This window comes from Taeniopygia guttata, chromosome 6, assembly GCF_048771995.1.
Source record: "Taeniopygia guttata chromosome 6, bTaeGut7.mat, whole genome shotgun sequence".
Taxonomy (NCBI): domain Eukaryota; kingdom Metazoa; phylum Chordata; class Aves; order Passeriformes; family Estrildidae; genus Taeniopygia; species Taeniopygia guttata.
This window is the reverse complement of record NC_133031.1, coordinates 18,159,122-18,184,551: the sequence shown is the minus strand read 5'-3', so window position 1 is coordinate 18,184,551 and position 25,430 is coordinate 18,159,122. Positions and strand designations below refer to the sequence as shown.

The 25,430-nt window shown below is 42.3% G+C and overlaps 1 protein-coding gene across 14 annotated transcripts in view; it reads left to right on the top strand.

The window, feature by feature from the left end:
• PAX2 (paired box 2) overlaps positions 1 to 25,430 on the top strand; it is a 98,029-nt gene that overhangs the window by 23,955 nt on the left and 48,644 nt on the right. For all 14 annotated transcript variants that reach the window (XM_072931031.1, XM_030275967.4, XM_072931030.1 and 11 more), the window contains 2 exons: positions 22,450 to 22,535; positions 24,562 to 24,681. In XM_072931031.1, the coding sequence (XP_072787132.1) occupies positions 22,450 to 22,535; positions 24,562 to 24,681 (206 nt within the window). The remainder of the gene's footprint in view (positions 1 to 22,449; positions 22,536 to 24,561; positions 24,682 to 25,430) is intronic.

The following is a 25,430-nucleotide window of genomic DNA, read 5'->3' as shown; positions in this document are numbered from 1 at the left end:
GTATCTGGCCATTGGAAGGTTGTATGGGGGAAGTACAATAAGCTAGCCGCATTTTTCTAATTTTCATATTGCAGAGATATTAGCTCAACAGAGCCAGTCAGCAAGTAGAATTGGTTGTGCCTGGGAAGTTTTGAACTCCCTGTTCTGTGAACCTTGAAGTTCAGAACCGTATCAGAACCCCTTTATCACCTAAAAATCACAGCCCTTCCTTTTTCTGTAGATGTATAAAAAGCTTGATTTTTTGCCAGCGGTTAAATATTTTCAAGCTTTTACAACTACTGAATTATTGCTGCATTCTGCCACAGAGGTAGCTGCAGTTCCGTGATGGGCGAGTGAGTCTTATGGAGCTAAACCTCACTTACCAGAATCAGTATTATGTGAAAAAAACCTCATTTGACTTTGGGAGAAAAGAGGAGAAAATATAAGTGGCTTGGCCAAGAAATGACGAAGGAATGAGAACAATATAGTGATCTGAAGGGCACAGTCCTTCCAACAGGAAAGGAATTATTCACATTTAAACAAAGCACTATAGGCAGGAATGAAGGGAGGGAAATAAGAAAGGAAACATTTGAATGGTAGCAGAAGGTATCCTCTGATAGGGAGGTCCATTAAAACGTGGAATTGCATACCATAGGAATTCCTGATTTCTTGGAATATATATAAGTAGGTGGAATTAATAACAAGCAAATATATAATAAGAAATAATCTTGTGTTGGCTAAAGAGACAGATAATGGTCTAGCAAGCTGGCTTGTCTTTTTATGATATGATGACATGGTGCATACAAAACCAAGTCATGTTTTCAGACATATATCAAATATCAGAAAACTCCCATCTCTAACCCCAAAGCCTATTTAAACAAAAGATTTTCATTTTACTTGAATAACTACATGACTTCAAAACAGTTGAACAAGCCCGAGCTTCACTTAGATTCCATTGTCCTTAATTAACGCATAGTGAAATTCAAATGGAATTTAAGCTCCCCACTTAAAATCAAAAAAATATTTAGATGTCATACTTTTGTTGTTGGTCTCTATAAATAAGCTAGAGACTTCTAAAAGCATTTACCATTGGTCTGACATCCACATAGCTCACTGGGGGTTTAGGAAATCCCATCTGTGTGTAGATGGCTCTAAAAATGATTACTACTCATGAAAGGATCAGAAAGGTTTGAGTTCTTCTCCAAAATTATTATTTTTTAAACTGAGACTAACAGGAATGAGCATTTTCACCACTGTAATTCAAATTAACCTATTGGAGCCTATAGCTGCATTGCCATATTTATCAGTCCCAACTGTTTACAAATGCCAAGGTAGAGCCTAAACTGTGTAATTGGCATAAGAATCATGAGCACTTGTAATACAATGTAGGTTTGTTTTCACTTGTTTTCTATTTTCTACTCTAAATTTTAAAGGGGATTTGGATATCTGACTCCTATTAAACATCTTTAAATACATCTTAACAATGCAGTCCTTTGAGTCTTCTGAGAGCTGACCGGTCCCTTTTCAAGCCCCTACAAGCACTGGCAACATACTTTCTTAAATGAGAACAGAAGTTCTCATGCTACCACTTGACTAGAGGAGCTGGAAAACCCAAGAAACCATGGTTAGGTTTGTGATGAAATACTAGACACTATGATATTCAGTGGTAGCCTCCAGTTTTCTTTATTGCCAGTAACTGAGGGCTGGTTTTGCAGCACTTACATGGCTATCTATCCAGCTGAAAATCACAAATCTAATATCTTGGTTTCCAAACTTCTCAGGGTGCACTTACAAATATTCATTTCCAATCAATGTACACCTGCTAATATTTCTCAATGCTTACATGTAATCACAGAGTCAGAAGAAATGCCAGTGTTTACTATTTCTACTGCAATAGCATAAAGAGGCTCTGTGCATAGATCACAAACCATTGTCCAAAACACGCACAGCTTAAATTGGAATTTCTTTCAAGAGGCACTTTTAGAAAATCAGTATATACACGTCTTGGTTTACACCAGCCCCTTAGCTTCTACTAGGCTCATAATTCAGACACTCCTCAAGGTTTCAGGGGTCCTGGAACAAACATCTTTGTCTGTCATAGGAAATGAGATATGTGGGAAGGGCTCACTCTTCAAGTCCAAGTCTAGGTAAAAAGCAGAGCAAAACGGAAGAGTCCTTTTCTATGGGCTCATATTTGACAAGACGGAGGCTGAACATCAGCTAGGCTGAAAGAGCCTCCCCCCTCTTCCATGATAAGTAGGCATATAAATAAATAAATAAATGGCATCCTAACTGCACTGAGAACTCAATAAAACAATCACATCAAATATGAGGAGGTATAAATCTCATGTCTGCACAGGTAACCCACTCAATTGCTTTTATTATGGCTCAGCCTGACTCCATTTATTACCATCCGTGGCCTGGGTGAAGGATGTTTGCATGGAGGGTGGTCTCCTGGTGAAATCCTATCCCTGGAGCAGTGACAATCAGCCCATACAGAGGTGGATTTTGGCAGGGAGACCAAAGGCAGATCCATCTGTCTGCATGAAAACTAATCAATAACTCTGTAACTAGACCCCTTGTCACTGGGAAATGGACAACACAATAGTTCAATCCTGGAGCCATAGGAGAGGAATAGCTGTGGTTCAGGTATGAAGAATTACAGGATATATGCATGAAATGTTTGAGACATATGGAGAGAATATGTCTGTCCATACAGACACTGAGGAGAAACAATGATATAGAAGGAGTGTAGAGGGTACATGTATAGTATGCAGATTTGAACAAAAAAGCTGAACTATACTGCATTTTCTTGTACAGGACATTTATACAGGCACTCTTAAGTGCAAGGCAGATAAGTACCTTCGGGAAAACGTGCCTGTTGGTTGGACCCTACATACTGGTATATGGTAGAGAGCATGTGTTTCTGAGCAGGTTCGTAGATGGTGACACAAAATGCTGGTATGCAAAAGGAAGCATATTCAGGAGCTTGATGCAGTCAGGGAAGGATATTCCTTTGTCCTTTGTCTGGCTTGGGATTTATGTGTGTACTAGTTTTGACAGAGAGAAGGAAGAGTGATGTGCCAAAAGCTTGAGCTAACAGACTGTGTGTACACAGATACACTTCCCAGAAAATGGAAGGAAATGGAATATGAACCATTTACCCAAACCTCACTGTTAATTCGGGAAGGGAGATTCTGATGGCTTGTCTCTGCCTCTATGAAAGCAGAAATAGGACATTTCTTGCTTTTGTCATCCCCTAGCTCTGCAGTTCATGTAGCATTTCTAAAACCTGCACAGCATATTGTTCCCCAGGCTTCTACAATTCCCTAACGCATGCACATGTACACAGGTAGGATGGAGTTTGCCTCTAATAATTGTTCACTCCTGGGGGAAAATTTACTATTCCTATGTTTAGCTCTATTTTCAACAGATCCTCCTCCTTCCAAGGTAAGAATTCTTCCCTCTTATGGGTCCAAGGCATAAGGGTTAAACAGCCATCTCTGCTTCGAAGACAAATTGCTTCAAGATTAGTGATCAGCTCTGCTCAAAATGCTCATCACTGTATTTCAGTTGATAAGGGTGGTACCCATGTTTTCAAGTAGACTGATGTCTGTTTGCTAATTTACACAAGGAAAAGCAGAGACTACAACCAGACAACAAAGTCACAAAAGAAACCCTCACGTATCTGTCAGACAGGATGTCGTGTACCACCTCTAGTTCCAGGGCAGTTTGCATAGTTCTGGCAACAAAAAGAGCACTCATTTCATTGGTCAGGAAAGAATAATATCACAGCCCTTTGATTCCCAAAATCAATCCTCATTTGCTTCAAGCTGGGACAAAATACAACAGCAACCTCATTACTCCACTGCCCACTTTCAAGCTTTAAAATTGCACTAGATTCCTTGAGCACTAAGATTTGGGCTCTTCTTAAAAGGATTACTGCCTTTCAATATATGTTTCTCTAAAAATTCTTTTAAGAACAAGTTTTGGTCATCTGCCTCTACAAAGAAACCACAGCACAATGTAGCTAGGTAATAGTGTCTGCTGTTAATATTTGCCTAAATTTAGGCCACTTCTTGGTTGTTTAACTGCAGACTTTTGAACTTGAAAAATTAAACATTTATACATAAATTTCACATACATAAATACATATATTCGTTTATAAAATCAGTGTGAATGGAGGAGATGTATAAGAGAAGAGAAAAGGGAGGAATAAGATTTCTGAAGAAAAGGATATCATGTTTGCAAACCAAGCACATGGGGAAGTGTATTTCAGGGATACACTATGTACAAATGTGGCAAGGCAGTGTAAGTAGAGGCAGAGTGGAAAATGTGCAATGTCCCAAATTCCCTTTCTCCATGGAACAAAAAGAAAATTTAGAGTTTAAAAGAGACAATATTTGTAGTGCTGATTCTGATAGATGAGCTACAACATGAAGTTTCGGGAATAGGAAGACAGCATGGTTGGATCGTGTTGGATAAGGAAAGGGCAAGAGATAAGGATGGAGTGAAAGGCTAAAGCAGATTTGAATTGCATACTGCCAAAATCATACTGCTGTGGCTTTCCTAAAGGCATTTGGGCCACTGTGCCAAATAAGACGCCAAATTTTTCAGTATTAACATCCAACTCCCTTATGTGGCTTTAACAATTTCAGGCTACACGTGTGCCTGAGTTTAGGGTCTGTGAGTATGCAGCAGACAGGATGGGGACAGAGTAAGTGGGTCTGGCTGCATGTAGATTCTTGTGAGGGGTGCAGGCTGGAGAGCAGGGAGGAACTGCATGGATGAGTTTGTATGCTTGCACATGAGAAAGCACAAACAAATTTGTAAAAAGATGAATTCCATGATTCTAAACCTCCTTTGCAGTTTACATGAGTTTTTGTGACCTGCAAATATTTAAAGAAAAATACATGCCTATGGCATACCTACTGCTCTTCACGCCCCACAGACAAAACTGGGAGAGCTGGTGGCACAGAGTGACATGAAATAGAAAGGAGTGTGACCCATTTCAGGTGGATGTGTACAAGGAAATGCCCCTGGCACGGTGAAAGACAAGGGATAAAGTGATCCTGGGGAACACAGTCTTTTGAAGCATGCATGCATGAGGAGGATGTCAGCCCTGTAAATGAAGCCTTAGCACTGTTCAGAGCACCACCTTCCAAAATGAAAGCACTTTCTGCACCTCTTGAATATGCTCCAGGATCACTCTGTGCACACTGAAGTAATTTGAGCATGGAAACCTGGGTGCCTTTGTGCAGATAAACCTTTGAGTCTCTATTGTTCCACTAGACAATCTTCTCTGTAATGGATATTTGGGCGAGACATGCCCTATACCCCATGACATGTGTACAAGGAGGAGCATTGGGCATATCACTAGGGCAACAAGTCCAGCTGGGAGTATAGACTTTTAGCAAGTAGGTATTATTGGTCTGTGTGAGAACTAAGAATAGTCTTATCCATGGAAACAACATGGCAACTCTGCAGCTAAATACAGGGAGTCACGGTGGTGCAAAGGCACAGCAATACGTGGGACTCTGCCCCGAATTCTGTGCCCCTGCTTCCCAATGGCCAGAGAGTCTTCTACATGCACTGATGAGCCATGGCTCTAAGCAGATGCAGGGGAGAGTCCTAACAGTGCTCCTATCTTCACCAGCAGTTCTTTTGGACAGATGTGGGGATAAGGTGCTTTGGGAGCCATACCACCAAAGTGCAGAGGAAACACAGCTGGTGAGATGAACAGCGTCAATAACACCAACACGCGCGGAAGCGTGTGTATGACAAAGAAATGTGTGAACACAAAAGGTATATGACATGGTAAATACATCTATAAAAGAAAATGTCATGCACAAATGTAGGGTCATGTGCCTCCTGTGGTACCAAGTGTGACCAAGGGAATGAGGGGCATGTATGGCATGATACATTTGTCAGGGAGTGGATATGTGGTAGTCCACCTGATACATGATGCAAGAAGAGGATACCTGGGGATAGTGGGGGCAGAGGAGATTACACAAAAGGAGATATTTCTAATTATAGCTATAGCTTAATGCACTGGACTCTGCCCTTCTCTCCTCTCCCCTCCCCTTGCACTCTTTTCCTCATTACCCAGGTTATCTTGTTTGGGTTAAGAGGCCAATTTCAACAGACTATAATTGAAGAGTGAAGAGAATCTGATAAGATAAGGAAGGGACATCATTCCTCAAGGGATCAATAGAGGTTTCATGTTCCTCCTTCCCCTGCTGTGTCCCTAACACGCTAACACTCTGTGTCCATGGGCCTGGTTTATTTACTCTGCTTGTCTGCAGGACTGGAAAGGAAGTGCAGGAGTAGAGTGGGGCTGTAGCTCGTCTGCCACACAGCCAGAGCAGGCAAGGGGGCATAAGGAAGGGACCATAGTTTCCTCTGGGACTCATGAGGAGGCAGGGAGGTGACAAGTCTGATACCCTTCTGGATCTGGCAAGGGCACAGATTAACAGGGGAGGTGTTCACCTTTGGCCTCTTATCTCGTTGTGCTCTGCAATGAAAGGATATTGATAATTTTTCTTGATTTAGACTTGCTTTCCCTAGCATCCATATCCAGACAAACACAATCTTTTTATAAGCACTCACAGGCAACCTCTCAGGCTCTCAGGGTAACTGAGGCATAATTACCCCTTCCACAAGGAGGGCTGGTAGCTGCCCTGAGTAAGTTTATGTTAGTATCTGAAGTTCAGGCTTGACGGACCCAGTATCTCACAAGCTGTTCTTAGTAGATTTTTGGACCAAACCAGCATATTTGGGATCACTTTAAGAAACACAAGGCTGTCTCAGCAGTGAATACAGGTCCTCGTGGCAGGGTTGCCGGGGCTCCCACACCGCAGAGGCAGAGCTTGTTCCACTCCTGACTCATGCTCTTTGGCAGGAAGATGCGTATCTCACAGAAGCAGTGTGAGATCCATAGGAACTCCTGCCCATGTGAGATGCATATGAATGTGCAGGCAGCTGGGGCACTGTAAAGGAGACCCTCCAGGAGGCCCAGCCTCTCACATCAGGCAAGCTCTGTGGATGTTCCCCTGTCCCTGCAGCTGGCATAGGAATGCTCAGGCACAGGGAGATGAGCTGAGAGGTCAGCACAGTACAGGATACAATCCAGATCCCATACAACAGGGCTGGGCAAGTTGCTGGAGAAACTGAGACACAGAGGGGTCTAGGGCTGAGATATCTTCTTCCAGCTGATTTCTCTTTTATTTTTAACACCCAGAGAAACAGACGCTGAGAGCAAGTCAGTCATGCAGTGAGCATGTGGCAGAGTTGGGAATACAACTCAGATCCCCTGACTCCCAACCTCAGGCTTTAACCACTAGACCATGCTTCCCTCTAAGCCACCTTGAACTTTCCTCAGTGAGGATGGGGGCTACTAAGCCTCTGTGGGCTGCAGTTTACCAAGCTGTCAGGAGTGTGCTCACTGGACCGCCTCACCAGAGACAGCCTTCCTCACGCATGCTAAAAAAGTTGAAAAGAAATTCATTTCATGGCCGGTGGTTGCTTAAAAAAGGCGATTCCAGCATATGTATGTGATAAATGTTAACTGTGCATTAATCGCATTAAAGAGGACCCTATAAACTTTTCATTTCTAATTAAATTCTGGCCGGTGATTCTGGCGAAGCCAGCTCACTCCGGGCCTTTGTTTATGTGGAAAATTAAAATGCAAATACAATGGAATTTATTTCCATTACTAGAGTGATATGCTGGGCTCCTCTGTTTAACAGCCTCCAATTATTTTTCAAACAGGTCTCTCTCCCTCTTTCCCTCCCTCTCTCCCTTCCTTACTCCCTCATTTTTTTCCCTTCTTCCTATTACCCTGATGCTGCTACCCCAGTGTGAGGGGCTGGATCTGGTAAAGCAGTGGCTGGGCTAAGGATCCTATAATCTGTTCAAGGTCAAATTCAGGTCAGAATATGGAGGAGAAAGTGGGGAAAAGAGTATGAGAGCACAAACAAGGGAGCAAGGGAAGTAACAAGGCTTGAGCTAATGCAAGGATGAGTAAGGAGTTATCTGTTGGCATCCTCACTGAAAAATATAAGCTAAATTCATTGGCTTGCAAAATCCCAGCCATATAGACGACCTGACTGACAGAGGTCATAGATCTTTCCCTGATGAGATATTCTGATGAGAGGGTACAAGTGAAAACTCTCTCTGGAAGTTTTCTGGATCTTTCACAGCCTTTTTTATAGACTTTGTCTGGATATGATAGCTGCTGGGCTAAATCCTGATGGCTGAGGAAGGACAGAACAGGCCCAATGCCAGACACATTGCCTGTGCAGAGCAAATAAATTCATGCAGCAATGACACATAATCATCAGCTGAAAAATAACTGAACTCTCTTGTTCATTTCCAAGGGACCAAATGTGGCCACACTCTCTTAAAGCATTACTGCACAATACCCACACAAGTCAGAAGCCATTGCACAAACCCAGAGATTCATTGGACATTTGAAATTTCTTAACACATATATTTACTGCTAAATGCTGCTGACACAGAATCCCATCTTTCTTACATATATGAAAGACCCAGGTCAGTTCAGACTTGGGAACATTGCTAGTCAGTCACACACAGATCAGAGGCATCTGTTAACTGACACAGATGCCCTTCTATGCATTAATGTAGAAAGTCATACAAGAAGACTCTTGCAAAGGCAAGCGTGCACTTCACTGAAGACATGTAGTAGTTTATAGATCCTCTCACAGACTCAGTCAAATCTATCTGAAACTGCACAGAATTGTCTTGCATGTAATTGTGAAGAACCTTATTCAAAAACATAACTGAAAGGTCTTAGCAAAATCCCTGAGGACACCAGAAGACACACACACCTTGAAGCACGCAGCAGAGATCCAGCCAGACATGGCACCCCACGTGTCACACACATGAGAGATGTACCTTTGGCATGCCCCACAGGCAGGGAGAGCTCGTGAGCCAAAGGGATATTCTTGTAGTGCATGTGAGCATCTTAAGGAATCACCTAGTGTAAATGATCCTGCCCCAGCCGAGACAGGGAAACAGGAGAAGGACACATTCACTTACAACACTGAAAAGAGGCCATTACCCAGTCAAACAACCCAATCCCTGACATCATTATTCAATACACAGGAGCCCTGAAATGCACACTAACTCAATCACACAATTACAAAATAATACTGATGGAATCAATGAGACAGACATGCAGACATACAAAGCACACCCAGCCTGGTGTTAATACACAATAACAGCCGCCCAACAAGCGAATACAAAACAGCCATTCACGACCGCAGGGCAAAACACCAAAACATGGGGCCACATTCTCAAGGGAGACTTGCAAACTCTGGTAACAAAACCCACCCTTGCCAGAGGGGTCTTAGGGTATGGGCAAAATCTGGCAGTTGTCAGTCTAGTGAGCAGCAAATAGTAAAAAGCCTTGTTGAGCAGTACAACTGAGCACATTCATGTCCTAGTGAGGCTGGTGGACTCCCAGGGTACTCAGAACCATTCAGGATTGCACCCAAAGCCTTGAAATAGACTGATCTAATGAAGTGACACCTCTCAATGACCAAAAGCATCATGCAGGCACTCTTAACACAAGAAGGGGTGCATGACATTCAAGCCTCACCAAAACACAAGCCATGATAAGAAAGGAAATCCTACAGAAGATTACAAACAAAACAAATTCAGACTGTGGACAGATCAAAATACTGTTCAGCACCCAAAGCCACAGAACCATCTCCCAGACGTGCCACTGCAACACAGCCAAATCCTCTTCCCAAACCACAACAGCACCCCCAAAACTTACACAGCAATAGTGTCTTTCCTCTTCAGAGAGGAAAAAAACAAAGTAACACATAGAACAGGCTCATAACGCCACAAATAATCAACCCTCCTTGTGCCTTGCAGATTGTGCCAGATCATGCTAACCCAAGATTTAACACAGAGCCCAAACAGCCAGCTTTTGCAAATCCTGCATGATCTTCTTGGGAGGGAGATGGGGAACCACACTGTAAGTCCTTTCTCTGGCACAGCAGGCAGGAGCTCGTAGCAGGTTGCATGCACAAGAATGTGCTGTTATCGAAACAGCCAGCAAGGCTGGGGGAAGGCTGCTGTTGGTTGTGTGTGCCTGCGTGTGTTGTGTGTACAGGAATTCCCCTTCCTCTACCCAGTGCTGCTGCTTGTAGCCATTAAAAAGCCCAGGTCCTCATGCTGGGTGTTCAGTGAGTATTGATTCGGTCTGCAAGCAATTTTAATATTTCTTCAGGGACTTTCCAGCAACAGCACAAGTCATTAATTCACCCTCCCAAATTGCTTATTCAATAGAAGGAACATGGCTCCTGAATAAAGTCCCAGAATTTATGTGACTCACATGAGTCAGGAGGTCAAACAACTGTTATGGAGCGGAGTTAAAAATCCAAATAAAATATTGACACTTTTTTGGGAGTGAGAGGAGGGGGAAGGGGGAAGGGAAAGAAAAGGTATTTAAAATAGGGTTTTGTTGCAATGCCCCCAGGATAAAGAATGGAAAGAGATTGAAGACAAGCTGGAGTTTGTAAAATCAATGGGATTTATTGCATATCCGCTTGGCATTTAATAACTCCTTCCTTTCCATCTTCCCCTGCTCTGTTTGTACATGGGGGAGATAAAAACTACAAATAGCCAGCCACAAAGTACACAGATAGACACCCCAAACACGAACACACAAAGGCAGGTACATGCCAGGATGAATGTTACTGGGAGGCAGTGGCATAGCATCAGAAGGTCCTCTCAGGACTCGGTATCTTGACTGAACCAGATAGAGTCATTCACACAGGGAATAACATTATGGCCATATAGTACCTGGGAGTGTGTGTCCACAGTCCCAGTTTAAAAAAAGGCTGGGAGGGGAAACTGAGGCATGATTAAAAGACTCTGAGCAAATTAAAAGACTGCTTACTCACAGAGTTCATCAGCAGGGGTCCAGGTCTCCTGGTGCTCAGTTTGATTTTTTGCACCTGAATGATGGTGCCTTTTAGGAGAATGAGAGCACTCACAGTGACCGAGCTCAGGTCTCAAGAAGGCACCCATCTCACAGGGGGGACACACAAACCACACAAAGAAACAGATCTACAGACACCATGCAAGCCCCTCCATATGCAGATAGATGCACACAGATACAAATACACACATGCTTTCACTAAGCTCACTGACGTTCAGAAAGCAGCAAAGCCAGATCACACATAGAAGTGTGAGCACACCGGCAGACAGACAGACAGACCTGCAATGGACTGTGTGCACAAACCCACGAGCACACCATACACACACTGACACAGCAGTACAGCCCTGCAGAGCAGCACAGCCACATGGAAAGTCACTGCCTCTGCAAGCCTAGGTTTTACTTACAGGGGCATCCTCCAAGCTAGCTGCACATAAATGGATGCCCACTGAAGTGCATACTGCACGAGCATGTTAATATATAGGACTGTCTCCTTATTGAATTATACTGTGGCTGTTTCAGTGAAACCATGCTAATTTTCTACCAGTCAAAGATCTGAGACTGCTGTAGCCATCAAATAACACTATTAATAAACAATAACTCCATAAAAACCAGCCACAAAATATTGCCTAACCATCTAATCAAACAGTACTGGATGGCTTCGGACATTTAAGTGGCTTTCTTTGATTTCTTTGGTTTTTTTTGTTGTTTGTTTGTTTTTGTTTGTTTGGTTTGGTTTTTTTGGCTTTTTGTTTTGGTCTGGTTGACTTTTTAGCAAAATCTTAGGGCAGCTGCTGAGATGAGATTTGATGAGATTTATCAAAAGGCAATTTTTAAGGGCTTTTTTCTATTGTGATAAAGATACTCGACAGAATTTCCTTCCTAAGATATCTTTTGCCCAAATACACAGTGTGTTTTAAAATTAAGGAAGGCAATGAAAATGTTGAAATTTCCATAATTATGCTCTAAAAATATTCATATTCTAGCATCAAAATATGCTTCTGTCTTACTTCTAAGGTTATTTTGTTCATGATTGATTTTGCAACTGCCTTTTAAAAATGACATGATACAATCTTTGGTTCACCTTATGCTACCTCCTGTCTTCTTAGAATACAATGCATTAAAAAAATGTTAAGGGAGTGTAGGTTTTTAAATACCATTGCCTATGTCCCCCTATATTCCTTTGCCTATGAATCCCGACTGAATCTGATCTTGTTGAACTTAAGTTAGATGAAAAGAATTAAATACATGCTGATTTACAGCTGGAGGCATTCTGATTCATTAGGTGAACTAGTACTTAATTCAGATTAAGGGGACCATAATCATGGAACTAAATAAAATTACTAAAATTCTCTAGAATATCATAATTTTCAGAAATAATAGATCATAATTTGCAATATTGTATTCCACTACAAAATCCTGCACTGATTGAATAATTTGAATACTTCAATATTTATAACTCAGGTCTTCAGGTAGTGCTAAACAATTGCTGCATCTCTTCTGTGTTTACCCCAGCTAGAGCCTGGTTCAGCGAGTCAAGCTCTAGACAAATCAGTCTTAGAGATCACTAAAGCTCACTGGGAGAAAAGTTGCCTGCATGGGGATGTAGGGATAAGGAAACACTCGTGCGTGTGGGAGGATCATTTAAACTGCTCCTCTTGGGAGGTTGGTTGTCAATTCGGAGTTGTTGAAGGAGTCTCAGCTGAGATGGTTTCATTGAGAGGGAATAGAAAATAGGCTTGTTTACACAGGGGCAAACAGGAAAATTAATCTGAATTTACTTTGCAACTACATTGGTTAAAAGCATTAAAACATTGTTCAGGTGCTCATTCAAAATTTGAGTGTCCTAAATTGAATTAAGTTCACTTCATTTCCAAAGTGAATTAAGCTAAACTAAATTAAAGCTGCCTTAATTCTAAACAGGGGAGTCAGAGGTGTAATGCAGTTTAACTAGACCACTTTAATTTCACACATTCAGTTAATTCAAATTATTTTACAGAGCCTTATCTAGATAAACCCTTAATCTGCTAACTCCTGTGGACCAGGAGCCAGGAAAAAGGAGACCCAGACGCTCAGGGTACTCCACTAGCCACTGCAACTGTAAGAGAAAAGGATTGATATAATAGGTTGGTGAAGGCTCACAAACACCACAGTCCTGCAGTTAATCAGATAGAAGCCAGATATGTTTTTTTAAGAATAGAGCAGTTTTGCATTCACAAATTTACACAATTATGCAAATGTACACACAGGTATGGGCCTTATAATGCAGGAAGGTTCCACATAAATTATGGATCAGTATTCAGATACGTTAGCTATTACATCACAGACATTATAGCCTTGTTAAAGACTAGTGCTAGGTGATTGTGACTTATTATTTGTAATTAGTGTCTGCTATACAAACACATATAGATAGCTGATGATGGTTACAAGCCACACGTTTGAATATTTTCCCATAAAACTCTGTTAAAATTTGAAATGGTTGAAAAAATATTTACTAATTCTTCATGAGGTCTGAATATTTAATATGTGACCCAAATGTCTAACTCCATGTAGCCACAGTTATAAATGCAGACCTATAGGTTAAGGTAAACAGGGATGCTGGCTGTGTGGGGAATTAAAACATACCAAGAAACAAATACGAATGCATTTGCCAACACAATATGGACACGTAAACATACAGCTCTAAACACTTGACCTGACAGTGACTTACATGAGCCAAACAGACTGGTTGCAGATTTATCTTTTCACTACATAAAACTGGCTTTGTCCTGTAAATATGAAAACTAGACAATCTTCTGCAGAGACAGACACCAACGTCATGCTAGGAGTCTATGTAGCACCCACACCTTGAAGTGCTTGCTTGTGCTTAACTGCTTTGGGTGTCATGATGGAGCAAGGATTAAATGACACCAAGAATAACAAGGACTAGAACAGGAACGGAAAGATTCTGTTCTCTGTGAATATTTTTTATGTCTTTTTGAAGCAGAACCTTATTAAAATTCTACATTTCAATGTAGTTTGAACCTGCTTTTCCAATAAAATCTAAACATATTATTTTTATTTTTAGCATAGTCACCAATTCACTTGAAAAAAGTAATTTTAAAGGGAAAACAAACAATTTTTCCTCTCTAATAATACTTATATTTTTCTTAATATTTTGTTGATTTCTTTACAAGCTGAGGTAAAAATAACATTAGATTTAATAGACACCTCCTCGGAAGTTTTTTTTTTATTTTGGCAAAAATCTTCTAATGGTAAAGGGTTCACCGTGAAAATTTTTCCCAGTTCTGAGGAGTGTAAGGGAGGTACACAAAATGACATCCCTGTAAAGGGAAACATTTACTTATCCAACACATGCAAGCACTTACTGCAGTGCAGCACTCTGCAGGATAGAGAGATAATACACAGCTAATACACAATGCTGCCAAAACCAAAAGTTAAAAAGTCCTGAGTCAGTACCCTCCAAAATGAAGAGACTGGCATAAAATTCCCAATGCTGTAAATAAGATTTTTTTTCCCTTTGCCTCCAGTTCTGGCCCCTTGGGAGTCAGCCAGGTTCCACTTCCACCTGGTCCTTGCAGTTATGAAAGCCAGAAATACCTTGGTATTAAATGAAAGCTGAACTAATTGCTTATCTTCAAGATCTGAGGTTTTACACAAAATGCCAGGTATGGCATAACTTGCAAGAGGGATGAGAATGTTATCTACGTTTATCTGATTCCTCCCAGTTCAAGACTCCCTTCCTAGTACACACATGTCTTCTGTTAATCAAAATGAATGTCCACAAGGAATTCAGCACAGACTCCTGAATTTTAATAACTGGAAATGGGCTCAAAGCAAAGCTTTCAATTAAAAGTTCCCGTACTCCAGATTAAGATATTTAACCTTGGCAAGCCCGTGTGTTTCTGTAGGTCTCTTAACTCCCCCGCTGGCACAGCCGCTGTTCTGACAGCTCCAGCCCGCGCTGGTGGCAGCCACCGTGTGCTGGCAGCTCGTGGGGCTGTGCCCTATGCCAGCTCCATGCTGCTGAGCAACACTGCTGGCAGGACTCAAGCCGGCCAGTCTAGAGGTAACAGAAGATGACACTCTGAACTACACATCACTGCAGAGTAGGTGTAATCAGAAAACAATTCTTAGTTCCTAAGAGGTTAAAAATTTCTGTGCCTTTTCATGGCAGAAATGTCTTGCTAGGGAAAGGCACTCTAGCTACTAGTAATGCTTTTCTCCTGTTCTCTTCCTGTGGCTTGTTAGTTTTACAGCTTGTGGCCTTCTGTTGCAGAGATTATGAATTTGTTGAGGGGGAAAGATAGATCTGTAGCTGCTTTGATGGATACTTTGATGGATGCTCTGAGTTGAATGTCTGCTCCGTGGTTGCCTATGGTATTAAAATTTGGACTCGATGACCCAGGTGGTTCCTCCCAGGCCTGTGCTTCTACGTCCAAGACCACTAGTACTCTTTTTGTCATTTAAGATTTCATTAATTCACCTTAAAACCAGGATGTCAAAAATCCAAGATCAAGTTTGCTTACAATATTTTGGTATCTTTATGATATCTTCTAAATGTTTGAATTTTAATGAATTTCTGGAAGAAAGCCTTCTAGTCATGGACTGAGTATAGTCAAAGTAAAAACACTTGCCTGAGGACATGTCTATCCTGCTGTCACTGCTTGAGTGCAGCTTGTGTAGACATACTTCAGCCACCTTTAAGCCAGCCAGCCTGGGTCTTGATGGCTCCATAGCCACATCTTTACATAACACAGCAAATATACAAGTTGTTCCCCAGGTCGGCAAATGGCTCTTACAGCCTCATGCAGCAATTCATGCCAGGAGGTCATTCTATACACATGACTACTGTCAATCATCAGTACCAGGGGCATGAAGTTGTATATTATTGCTCAGCAAAAGGAGGTGGCAGGCTAGCCCCCTGCCTGGCACATCTACTCTCAGAAGGCAGACATCTTCTCCTTTCTTTCCTCCTACCCCTCTTCCCTATATCTGCACTTGTACCATGTAGCACAGCAGAACTGGAATGGGTAGAGATCTGCTAGAAGCTGAACGTTAATGCTCTGCTCAAATTAAATGAAATAAAACCATATGGTGTCATCATGGGTCACTGATTTAAAACAACAAAAAAATCCTTGCTCCACTCTAAGCCCTTCAGATAGTAAAACTGATGCTGTGAATTGTCTGTCTTCTTAGAGTGCAGTCAAGAAATGCAGTGAGAGAAATGGGCAGGATTGGGCTTTCTCTTGTGTTTTTAGTGAGCAGGCTAACCTGGAAAAAAGTGATACTTTTCTCCCCATGACTGCAGGCATGATGTCAGTCTAGCCGCAGTGAAATTGATGGACCTACACAGATTAACAGCATATACAGAGTCAATTCTCGTCAGAGAGGGCTGAGATTGTGTTTTGAGATATGTAAGGCATCTCCATTTTGACCTCTCATCTATTTGGAAGCTTTGGGAAAACAGATAATCCCTCTTCATGTACCTTTTAGGACCATCAATCTAATCAATCTAAATAATCTATCATACTCGCACTTATATGCTAACATAGTACATGGTCACTTGTCTTCTCTCTCCTTCTCTAAAAGGTAGGGAAAAGGAAATGCAATTTTCACTATAGAAACAAGTTTGAATGTGTGAAAATTGCTTGTGGCCCCTGAATATGGCAGGGTTTGAAGGCATTCTGCTGTCTTGGCAGGGAGTGCCAGAGCCCCAGGCCAGCTAGCAAGGAAACTGCTCCTGCCAATGTCAGCTGTTTTTCTGAAGGTTCTGAGTGTTGCAGTAGATTTTGAGAGCAGTAGCTTCTACTGCTCCCACCTTAATTCCTATGAGAAATTATTGGTTGGCTTTTATGTAGCAACTGCAGCTCTGATCTTCCCAATTACATCTGCTGTTGCAAATTAAAACACCACCACCAAAGCCTGTGCAGCTGAAATACAATTTCTGTTGCCTTTGCCCATTTCTCTTCACATACACCACTGTCAGCAGGGTACATGTCACTTGTGCTTCAAGCAGGAGAACGAAGCCAATACTGTTCTACAGCTCGCTGAAGCACTCACTTGGCCCCCGTTTATTAGAGAGTCTGAGCCCTTCACTCCTCCTTCCAGCTGTCCTCACTGTGCCCCAGGTGGCACGGCAATGCTCCTATCTTCACACTTCAGGCAGGAAACAGAGCACAGAGAGAAATGCCATTTGTCCAAACTCTTGATGAGAGAGGTCCATGACAGAGCAAGAACTGAAGCCCTTCCCTAAATCGGATTAGGCTCTAACTATCAGACTTTCTATTTCCTTTCCTTCACCCCCAAATCCCTTGGCTGTTTTCCCTCACCATGTTACAAAGCTTGCTTTCCATTTTGAACTTTGGACAAACAAGATTTCCCTTCCCCCTTCTTTTGCTCAACCATGAATTCAGCTGTGTTTCAACCTATGCACAGAAACATAAGACTGTCTCCTGTTTGCGCGGAAGCCACATTCAGAGCTCTTTATGCCTCTGCAGCACCAATCTGCAGGGGGGATATTGTTGGCTCCAAGGGGGCTTTCACCAAAGACCCCAAAACCTGCCTCTTCTCATCCCACGTTGTCCCTCGTTGCCAGCACTGCTGGGATGGTTGCAAGGCCTGCTGTAGGAAGGCATCTGAAGCAGAGAAGGCTCCGCTGGCTCTCCCTCAGCCCTGCCCCGTTTCAGCAGCTCAGCCCCGCGCTAATTAAGCAGCGCGGCACAGCGGGGTGTGTGTGCCTTGGCCATCACAGCCTCCCCTGGACACAGCGCAGAGACAAGGCTGAAGCTTCACAATGTTAGCCTTCCAAGAACCGCTTTAATTGCCCAGTAATGCACACCCTGGGGTCTTGTAATGTGCTTCTAATATGGAGCATTTAAAATACGAATACTCCAAAACAATTACAAGGAGTTTGGTGCTCTGCTGAGTGTATCCTTCCACTATCAAAAATAATCCACAACAAAGGAATCTGATCAAAGTGAGGATAGCGATGCTTTCTGAAATCTGTCAGGGTCTTCTTGAGGCAGCAGGACACACAATCTTTCCTTCAGTTCAACTTCACTCTGTTCTTCCAGGATTAAGAGAATTGCTAGATTGTGACTCCAGATTATTCAGTCCTACCTTATCTCCCTCTCATCAGCCCTAGTATGATTTTTATTTGAGATACTGTCAAAACACTGCCAGACATAGTAAGAGAGAAAAAAACACAGAGTAAGTTAGGCTATAAGAGAGTTTGGATAGAAATGTCAGAGAAGCAAGGTGAGTTTTCTGTGATCTTTTCTATATTCTTCTAGCAAGTAATTTCTGGACAATTTTAGATGTGATTTTATACTTGCTTATTTACAAGGAGTGAAAGTTCTTCTCAGAAAGCACTCTGGCTCAGCTAATTTTAACTTCTAATATTTCTTGGTACATCTCTTGATTTGAGCTTGTTATAATTGTATTACTAGAAAGAGGAGATTTTTGTCTGTCCATCTGTATTCAGAATCAGGAAAAGGAACTCCATTAAAACTGACAAAAATAATGAAATAGAAATCAAACATTAGAAATTAATGATCTAATGTTGATCATTTAAGAAAGTCAAAGGCATTTGGAAATAAGCAGTTGGTTTCAGCTGGTGCTGTATGTAACTTTAAGTCTAGAAGAAGTTACTACAAGCCAGCTACAGCAACTCATGAATTCCAGGATGGATGTATAATTCACAGTATGATACTATTTACTGTAATGACATTATATGCCATCACTTAACATAATATTGCATATTAAATTCAGATTGTGAAATGAAGTTCAGTTGCTTTACTGCAATCAAAAATCTGTAAATGTCCTGTTGCTGAAACTTCAGAAGGTTATGTATTAAATCTGTTTACATTATCCAAAACTCAAAGTAGTCAACTTGTACAAAAATCTCCCACAGGAAAATGAAAAATGCAAATTTACAGTAAGTACTAGTTTATGTTCCTAATTAAATACAAATGCTATTATTGGAGTCACTGATTGTGATGGAATTAGAGCAGGGATGAATTTAGTCCAAAGGGTCAATTTCTCTTGGAAAAAGATGTTTGAAAATATTGGCATTTATCTCAAGAAATCAGCGCTGCTAACTGATATGCCAGGACTTGTGTCTCTTCTGCTTTTGAGAAGGGCTGAGGATGTAATCTGCAAGACTTGTCTTTCTCCCATGTCTGAAGATGAGAACAACCCACCAAAGACAGCAAGAGGTGATCGAGGTTTTGTGACCTCTTATACAGCAGTAATCCAGAAATCCTAGATTTGAGGCAGCAGAGCTGGCTTAGAGCGTATTTCAATCCCTGGTAAGGGTGAGAAGCTTTCAGCAACACTGAAGTTTAAAGACAGCATTATTGTGCTGTATTTGTTGCTACGGGGCCAGGTCAGCTCTTTTCATCTTTCATCTGCTGTTTCATTAGGTGTTCTTTTGTAGGACAGACTCACTTGAAGCCTCTCAAAGCAGCAGCAGTGCTGCCTAGCTATTCTGCTGTCATCACTGTCCCTAAGTGAATCGACCCGGGGGGATGCACTGCTGTGTTCTATACTGAGCATTAGAATCCTGAAATTCCCCCTCTTTCCTTAAAACACTGGACTTGAGTCATGACTTTAGGGCAAAGGAACACTGCTGGGGAGAGTCTTTTCAAGACCTGCCTCTTCTTTTAGCCATAGAAAATATGTTCTACCAGATACCTCATTAGGTTCATTGTGCATTTGATGCCAAAAATTATTTGACCCAAGGCACTGGAGGCAGCACAACCAGAACTGCTCCCCTCTGCTCACAGTTTCCGGACACTTTCTTTTGACATAAAACCGGTTTCATTCTTAGGAAGGGAATGTTTCTGAACAGAGCCTTTCACCTCTGGGTCACCAGCAGAAATCTGGCCCTGCTTGGTAGTGACCGAAAATCATTACCAGCTGACAGCTACTTGGTGCAATGAGCTGGTGAGTCTCATTCCAGTTTCTAATGGACACATCTCAGTAAACACAGTCACAACTGGCACTAACTGGTGTTCTCATTCAAGAGGCCTCAAACTGAATAGGAAAGGAAATTGAACCTTCCTCTTCATCCCCTGCCTGGGTTTTGGAATATTATGGACAGGCATTTTATACCTGCAGCGTTTCACAGGCTGTTTTTACTCTAAATGGGTTTTTGAAACTTTGCAATTTTCATGCAGCATGATTCAGCACAGCCTGATCTGCCATCTCGATATAATTAGACTCATCTTATGGCTCCCCTCAGTAGAAGCTGAGCTGTCTGCCATCTCCCAGCGCAAATGGTAAATCTGATGTCATATCTCAGTATGAATGGAACTGTCTGATGTCACCTCAGTGCTAACAGGACGTTTTATAATATGTCATCTAAGGCTTCAGGGGAAATCTTCTAATCCATTCACTATGCTACACTACAATAGAACACAACACAGTATAATGTGTAGGTTAACTTAGACACCCTCAGGCAGATTTTGGACAGACGGATAGATAGATGGATAGAAACATTTATACAAAGTATACATATATTATATCACTCTATTGATTTTAAAAAAGTTCCAGGACTGCCTAGCTATAATGAGATTTTTGAACTTTGTGTTGCGATCAATGAGGGGAATATTATTGGCGTGGAGAATTGATATACCCGCTCTCTGTGGCTTGTTCTGCTCCCGGACTGCCCCTGCCCCCAAGGTGTACGATTCCATCAGACACTTAACCTCTTTTACAGTGTCATCAGGCTAAAAGGAATCTAATAGTGACACGGGACTTGTGCTCAGCACTCTGGCACTATTGCTTTCCTGTCACAAATAATTTATAGCTTTCTATTTCCATCCCTTTGCCTGCACCCCATCCCCTTTTTCTGTTTCTCTGGGCTGGGGGAAATCAATAAACTCACACAACCAGAGTGGCACTTCAGGGGGTTTTAGGGGGGAATGTGAGACAAGAGGGGAAGAAAGAAAAAAAAAAACAAAACAGAAAAGAAGAAAAAAAGTTACATTATTTGCTGTAGCACACTTTTCAGATCAGCTCTTCACTTAGTACAAATCATATGACCTCAGAATCTGGCCCTGAGGCCTTCAGAAACTTTTTGTATAGGTTCTCAGCAACTATAGATTAGGGCATCTGGTACCACTGATCTATATGGAGTGAGGATCAGGATCTCCATCCTCAGCTAGAACCTTGACATTCTCTGTCTCCAGCTATGTCCCAGGCACTCCAGCAACTGGTCAGGCTTCATCAAGCTTGTAGCAGAGTTTTCTAACATGCTTAGGTGAGATGTTCTCTTTCTTTTCCTAAGAAGGCTTCACTCTCAGAAGTAGTAGTTTTTAAAAATTGCCCTCACAATGTCTCTGCCTATCTCTATCCATGCCATAGCACCCACTAGCCACACATTTGCTCTTTGAAGTTTTGCCAGCTTATTCTTTAGAAGAATTTTTTAAGGGAAGCTCTCAAGTGGGCAGGAAGAATCTTCCATTTGCTTTCACTTTCTGGAGAGATTTATGGGTAGAAAATAAAGCTAATATAATGCAGGGCCAAGAGTTCCAGAAGCTCAGGCTGAAGAGAATCTGCAGCCTACAGCCCAACTGGAGTGGCTGAATAGAGGAAAGGCTTGTTCTAATCTTAGAAAGGAAGTTGGTTTCCATGGCCTTCACAGGTCATGGCTTATTTCCTGACTTCCTTGGTGGAACCACTGTTCCCAACTCACAGATACCCAGTATCTGCCAGTAGTCAGGGACCTTGCCCATCAGGTACTAGGTACTAGTGATTTTCTTTCACCACTGACCTCAGCTGGATTTAAGCCAGTGACCTAGCACACAACAAGAAACAGAGCATTGACGATTACAGTTCAGTTTATTGTCATTCTGAGCTACATTATAAGCTTTGTGATGTCTTTTTGAGTTCCCATGCTGTGTTCATTCACCACCTGACAAACACCAATTTTTTCCCTGTTTTATCCAGAGAAAAAATTTATCCTTTTTTCCTTAGTGATCTATATCTCATCACCAGTCCCTACAGATGCCTTCTGCTTTCACCTCATTTATGAAGGGCGAGGGCTTTGGGCAAGCCTTCCACAGTACAAAGCATTTAGTCAGTCAGAAGGGTATTTTTCAGACAGACAATAAAATTAAAGCTACACCATTTGTAAATTCAGCAATGTCTCTATTAGCTGCGAAGACTGTGCTGTGATTATGCTCACAGATTAGACCATAAATGACAATGTAGCTGTTAGCACATAGAAGATCCTAGCTTGCTCACTGAACACCACCACCCTTATGCAGTGAACACCCAAGTTTGGAGTAAAGATGACAGAGCAGAAGTAGGATAATTCTCTGAGAGCTGGTCTATTAAAGCAGTAGAATCAGGACCACAAGGCAAATGAAGCCACTCTGCTGCACCAAGAGCTCAGACTGAGCCCTCAGGTTTTGATATCTGGGACTGTGGGTCTGCAAAGGCACAGAGAAGATGCATCTGAGTTCTGAATGTGTTTCACTCTTTTTCAGGATCATCAGAACCAAAGTTCAGCAACCTTTTCACCCAACACCAGATGGGAGTGGGACAGGTGTGACTGCACCAGGACATACTATTGGTAAGTAGACTGGCATGAGGGGTGGTGACAGGTCAAGTGGAAATGGGGATGAAGCTTAGTTGAGGGAACAAAGTCTGACAAGCAGATGCTAAGCAAAGCAAAAGGGAGGAGGGACGGGGGGAAAGAAGCCGCCATGAAAAGCAGAGTTTCCTATTCTTTGTCTCCCCTGTTGGATTGCAGAGAAGTGAATCACAGAGAAACTAGCCCAAAGTAGGGGTTTGCCCATGTGATTCTGCCTTAACATCCATTTCATGACCATGCTCTCTCCTTCATCTCCTTATAGAGAAGTATTTACTGCTGCCCCGTCTAAGCATCAGTCTTCACCTTTTCCCTTGTCCTCACTCTGACTCTCTTTTTTTTTCCCCTACCAATTTTTCTTCTCTCCCTTTGTGGTCCATTTCTTAATGGTAGTAATACACAAACATGGGTAAGATATTCCAGCTGCCTCACAACTAAGTTCTTAATTGTTTTAGCTCTGCAGTCAGGTATCCCATGGGTGCATTTCAGTGAGAAAGTGCATTTATTTTTTTTTGCTATGGGCAATGTTTTGCTGGTTTGTTGTGGTGAACAGAAGATGGAGGCTGTAATACAGTGACTAAATGCCTCCTAGTCTGTTTAAAGGTACTGTGTTAGATGTGTGATGAGATACTTTTTAATCTATGGGCTGTGGGGTGGATATGTCTGCTCGTGCTAGCATAGCTTTATCTAGTGACAAACTAGAGCAGGAAAACATGCAGTATTCCAGGATATTGTGAAATATGGTGGCTTATTTGTGGCCTAAGATTTTCTTAGATTCTGTTGGTTATTGAGAATCTGCTGCTACACAAGAATTTACTGAAAATGCTCATTTGCATGGGACAGAGCTGGTAGATGTCCTGTACACAAAAGGATTACAATGGGCCAATATGGAAGAGCATTTCTGGATGCCCTTTAATATGGACTTGCTCACTGGACTGGCAATCACTAATCACAACAGATGGAGCTGGCAGATTCCTTCTTGGAACAGTAGTGCAATGTCTAGGGCATGCAATGGCTGAGCTTGGGATAGTGATTGTGAGTGCTTCTGGTGGAGTCTCTTATTGCTCTGGGATGTTCTAAGGAAGTGGGTCTACATTGGAGAGTGTTGAAAGGTTCTGTTTCATCCTGAAATGCTTCTGTTGGATGAGATTGCTTCAGGTCAGCGCTTTATGAGCTGAATGATGAACAGTGGCCTGTAAGAGAACTGGGATATTCTTTCCATTGCTGGGACACACTGGGACACCATAGGTATGCCTGCTGGATGCATAGGTCTACCTGTTCTATTTTCTAAAGGCCTGATTATCATGAAGGGATCACTTCTAATTTGGATTACTTGTCACTTTTGATATATTGGAAATTCATGAGCAATCTTGGACAGCCAAGTGGCCAGAGCATTTTGCCTATTGATATTGGTCAGTACAAAAGGAAGGCACTAGATTTTCATTAATCTGGGTGGTAGCATGTATCACCCAGTCATTCCAGTAGGGAACTGAATTTAATAGGCCAGAACTGAAGTGCTCCTAACCTATGCCAAGAAGCAAATTTTTCACTAAGTGTTTCAGGTGGGCATGTAAGAGGTTAGTCTGCCTAGGACAGAGCATATGCACTCCTGGTGAAAAAATGCTGAGAGGAAATGATCTGGTAAAATATGGATGGAGTATGAAGTCACTAGAGAATATGGCCTATGCAGCATTTCACTCGATTTCCTTGAAAGCCTGCTCTGAACTGGAATGTAACAACATTTAGTTTCTTGATGGAATACCCTTACTTGTTATGAATGGCCCTGTTTTGGAAGGCTGTGAATCTACAGTATAGAAGTGGACAACCAAAGCTGGGATGCAGCTTTGCTGGAATAAAGTAGAGTAAGTCCTTCAGCATGAGGGACCAGGAATCTGTTTAGTGCCCAGGCTTTCCTATTAGATTGGTGGCAAGCATAGCTTTCAGCTGGGGATCCCTGCGTGCTGTGCTGCTCTCCTGATGGCCCTTTTTCCCTTTTCCTTTTGTCCAGTGCCCAGCACAGCATCCCCTCCTGTCTCCAGTGCCTCCAATGATCCAGTGGGCTCTTACTCCATTAACGGGATCCTGGGGATTCCTCGGTCGAATGGCGAGAAGAGGAAACGTGATGAAGGTAGGGGGAGGGGAGAAGCTCATCCTCCCTTTTATATTCTTTGTCCCCATGTACAGGCTCCAATTTCAGGCCAAGGTTTGCAGCTGCTCCAGGGGCTAGATCAGTTTTAGCAACAGGGACCAGTTCCCCGCCACTGCCCTGCTGGCTTGGAATGCTCTTCTTCTGAGGCCTTTCATGACAGGCTGCGTCTCCAGACATCTGCTCAGCAGGCAGAGAGCCGTCTCCATTGCTGGAGCTGATCCCAAGTTCATTCACTGCTGGAAACGGCTGGAACTGAACTCCCCAGGTGCCAGCAGGTGCCCGGACTTGAACTATGGGTAAACATGGCTTCCCTGACTCACTTGATTTCAAACGAAATGCCATCCTGGAGAAGCACCAGCAATGTGGGAGGCGTCTTTCATTCCCCATGCAAACAAGTTCCTGCCCTGTGATGTGCCATGAGCTACATTAGCCGGTGATCACAAGGGCCCAGTTTTCAATGAGTAGCATCTACCACAGCAGAACTGTCATGCTTGCAACAGTCTGAAAGCAGAAAGGTCTTCTGAGTACTGTGATCCTAAGGTTATTTCTAAACCTTTCACTAAGTTTGTAATGAAATAGTATTTAGCTATCTTCTTTTGCTTCCTACTTGCTGTGAAGTATTCAGGCAAAGATTCTGAAATTAATCAAAAGCTGGAGTCTCAGGTCTAAATAGATTGAGTTAGGAGGGCTGGGTAAGGTCTTGGTGCTCTTATGGTGGCTTTCAAACA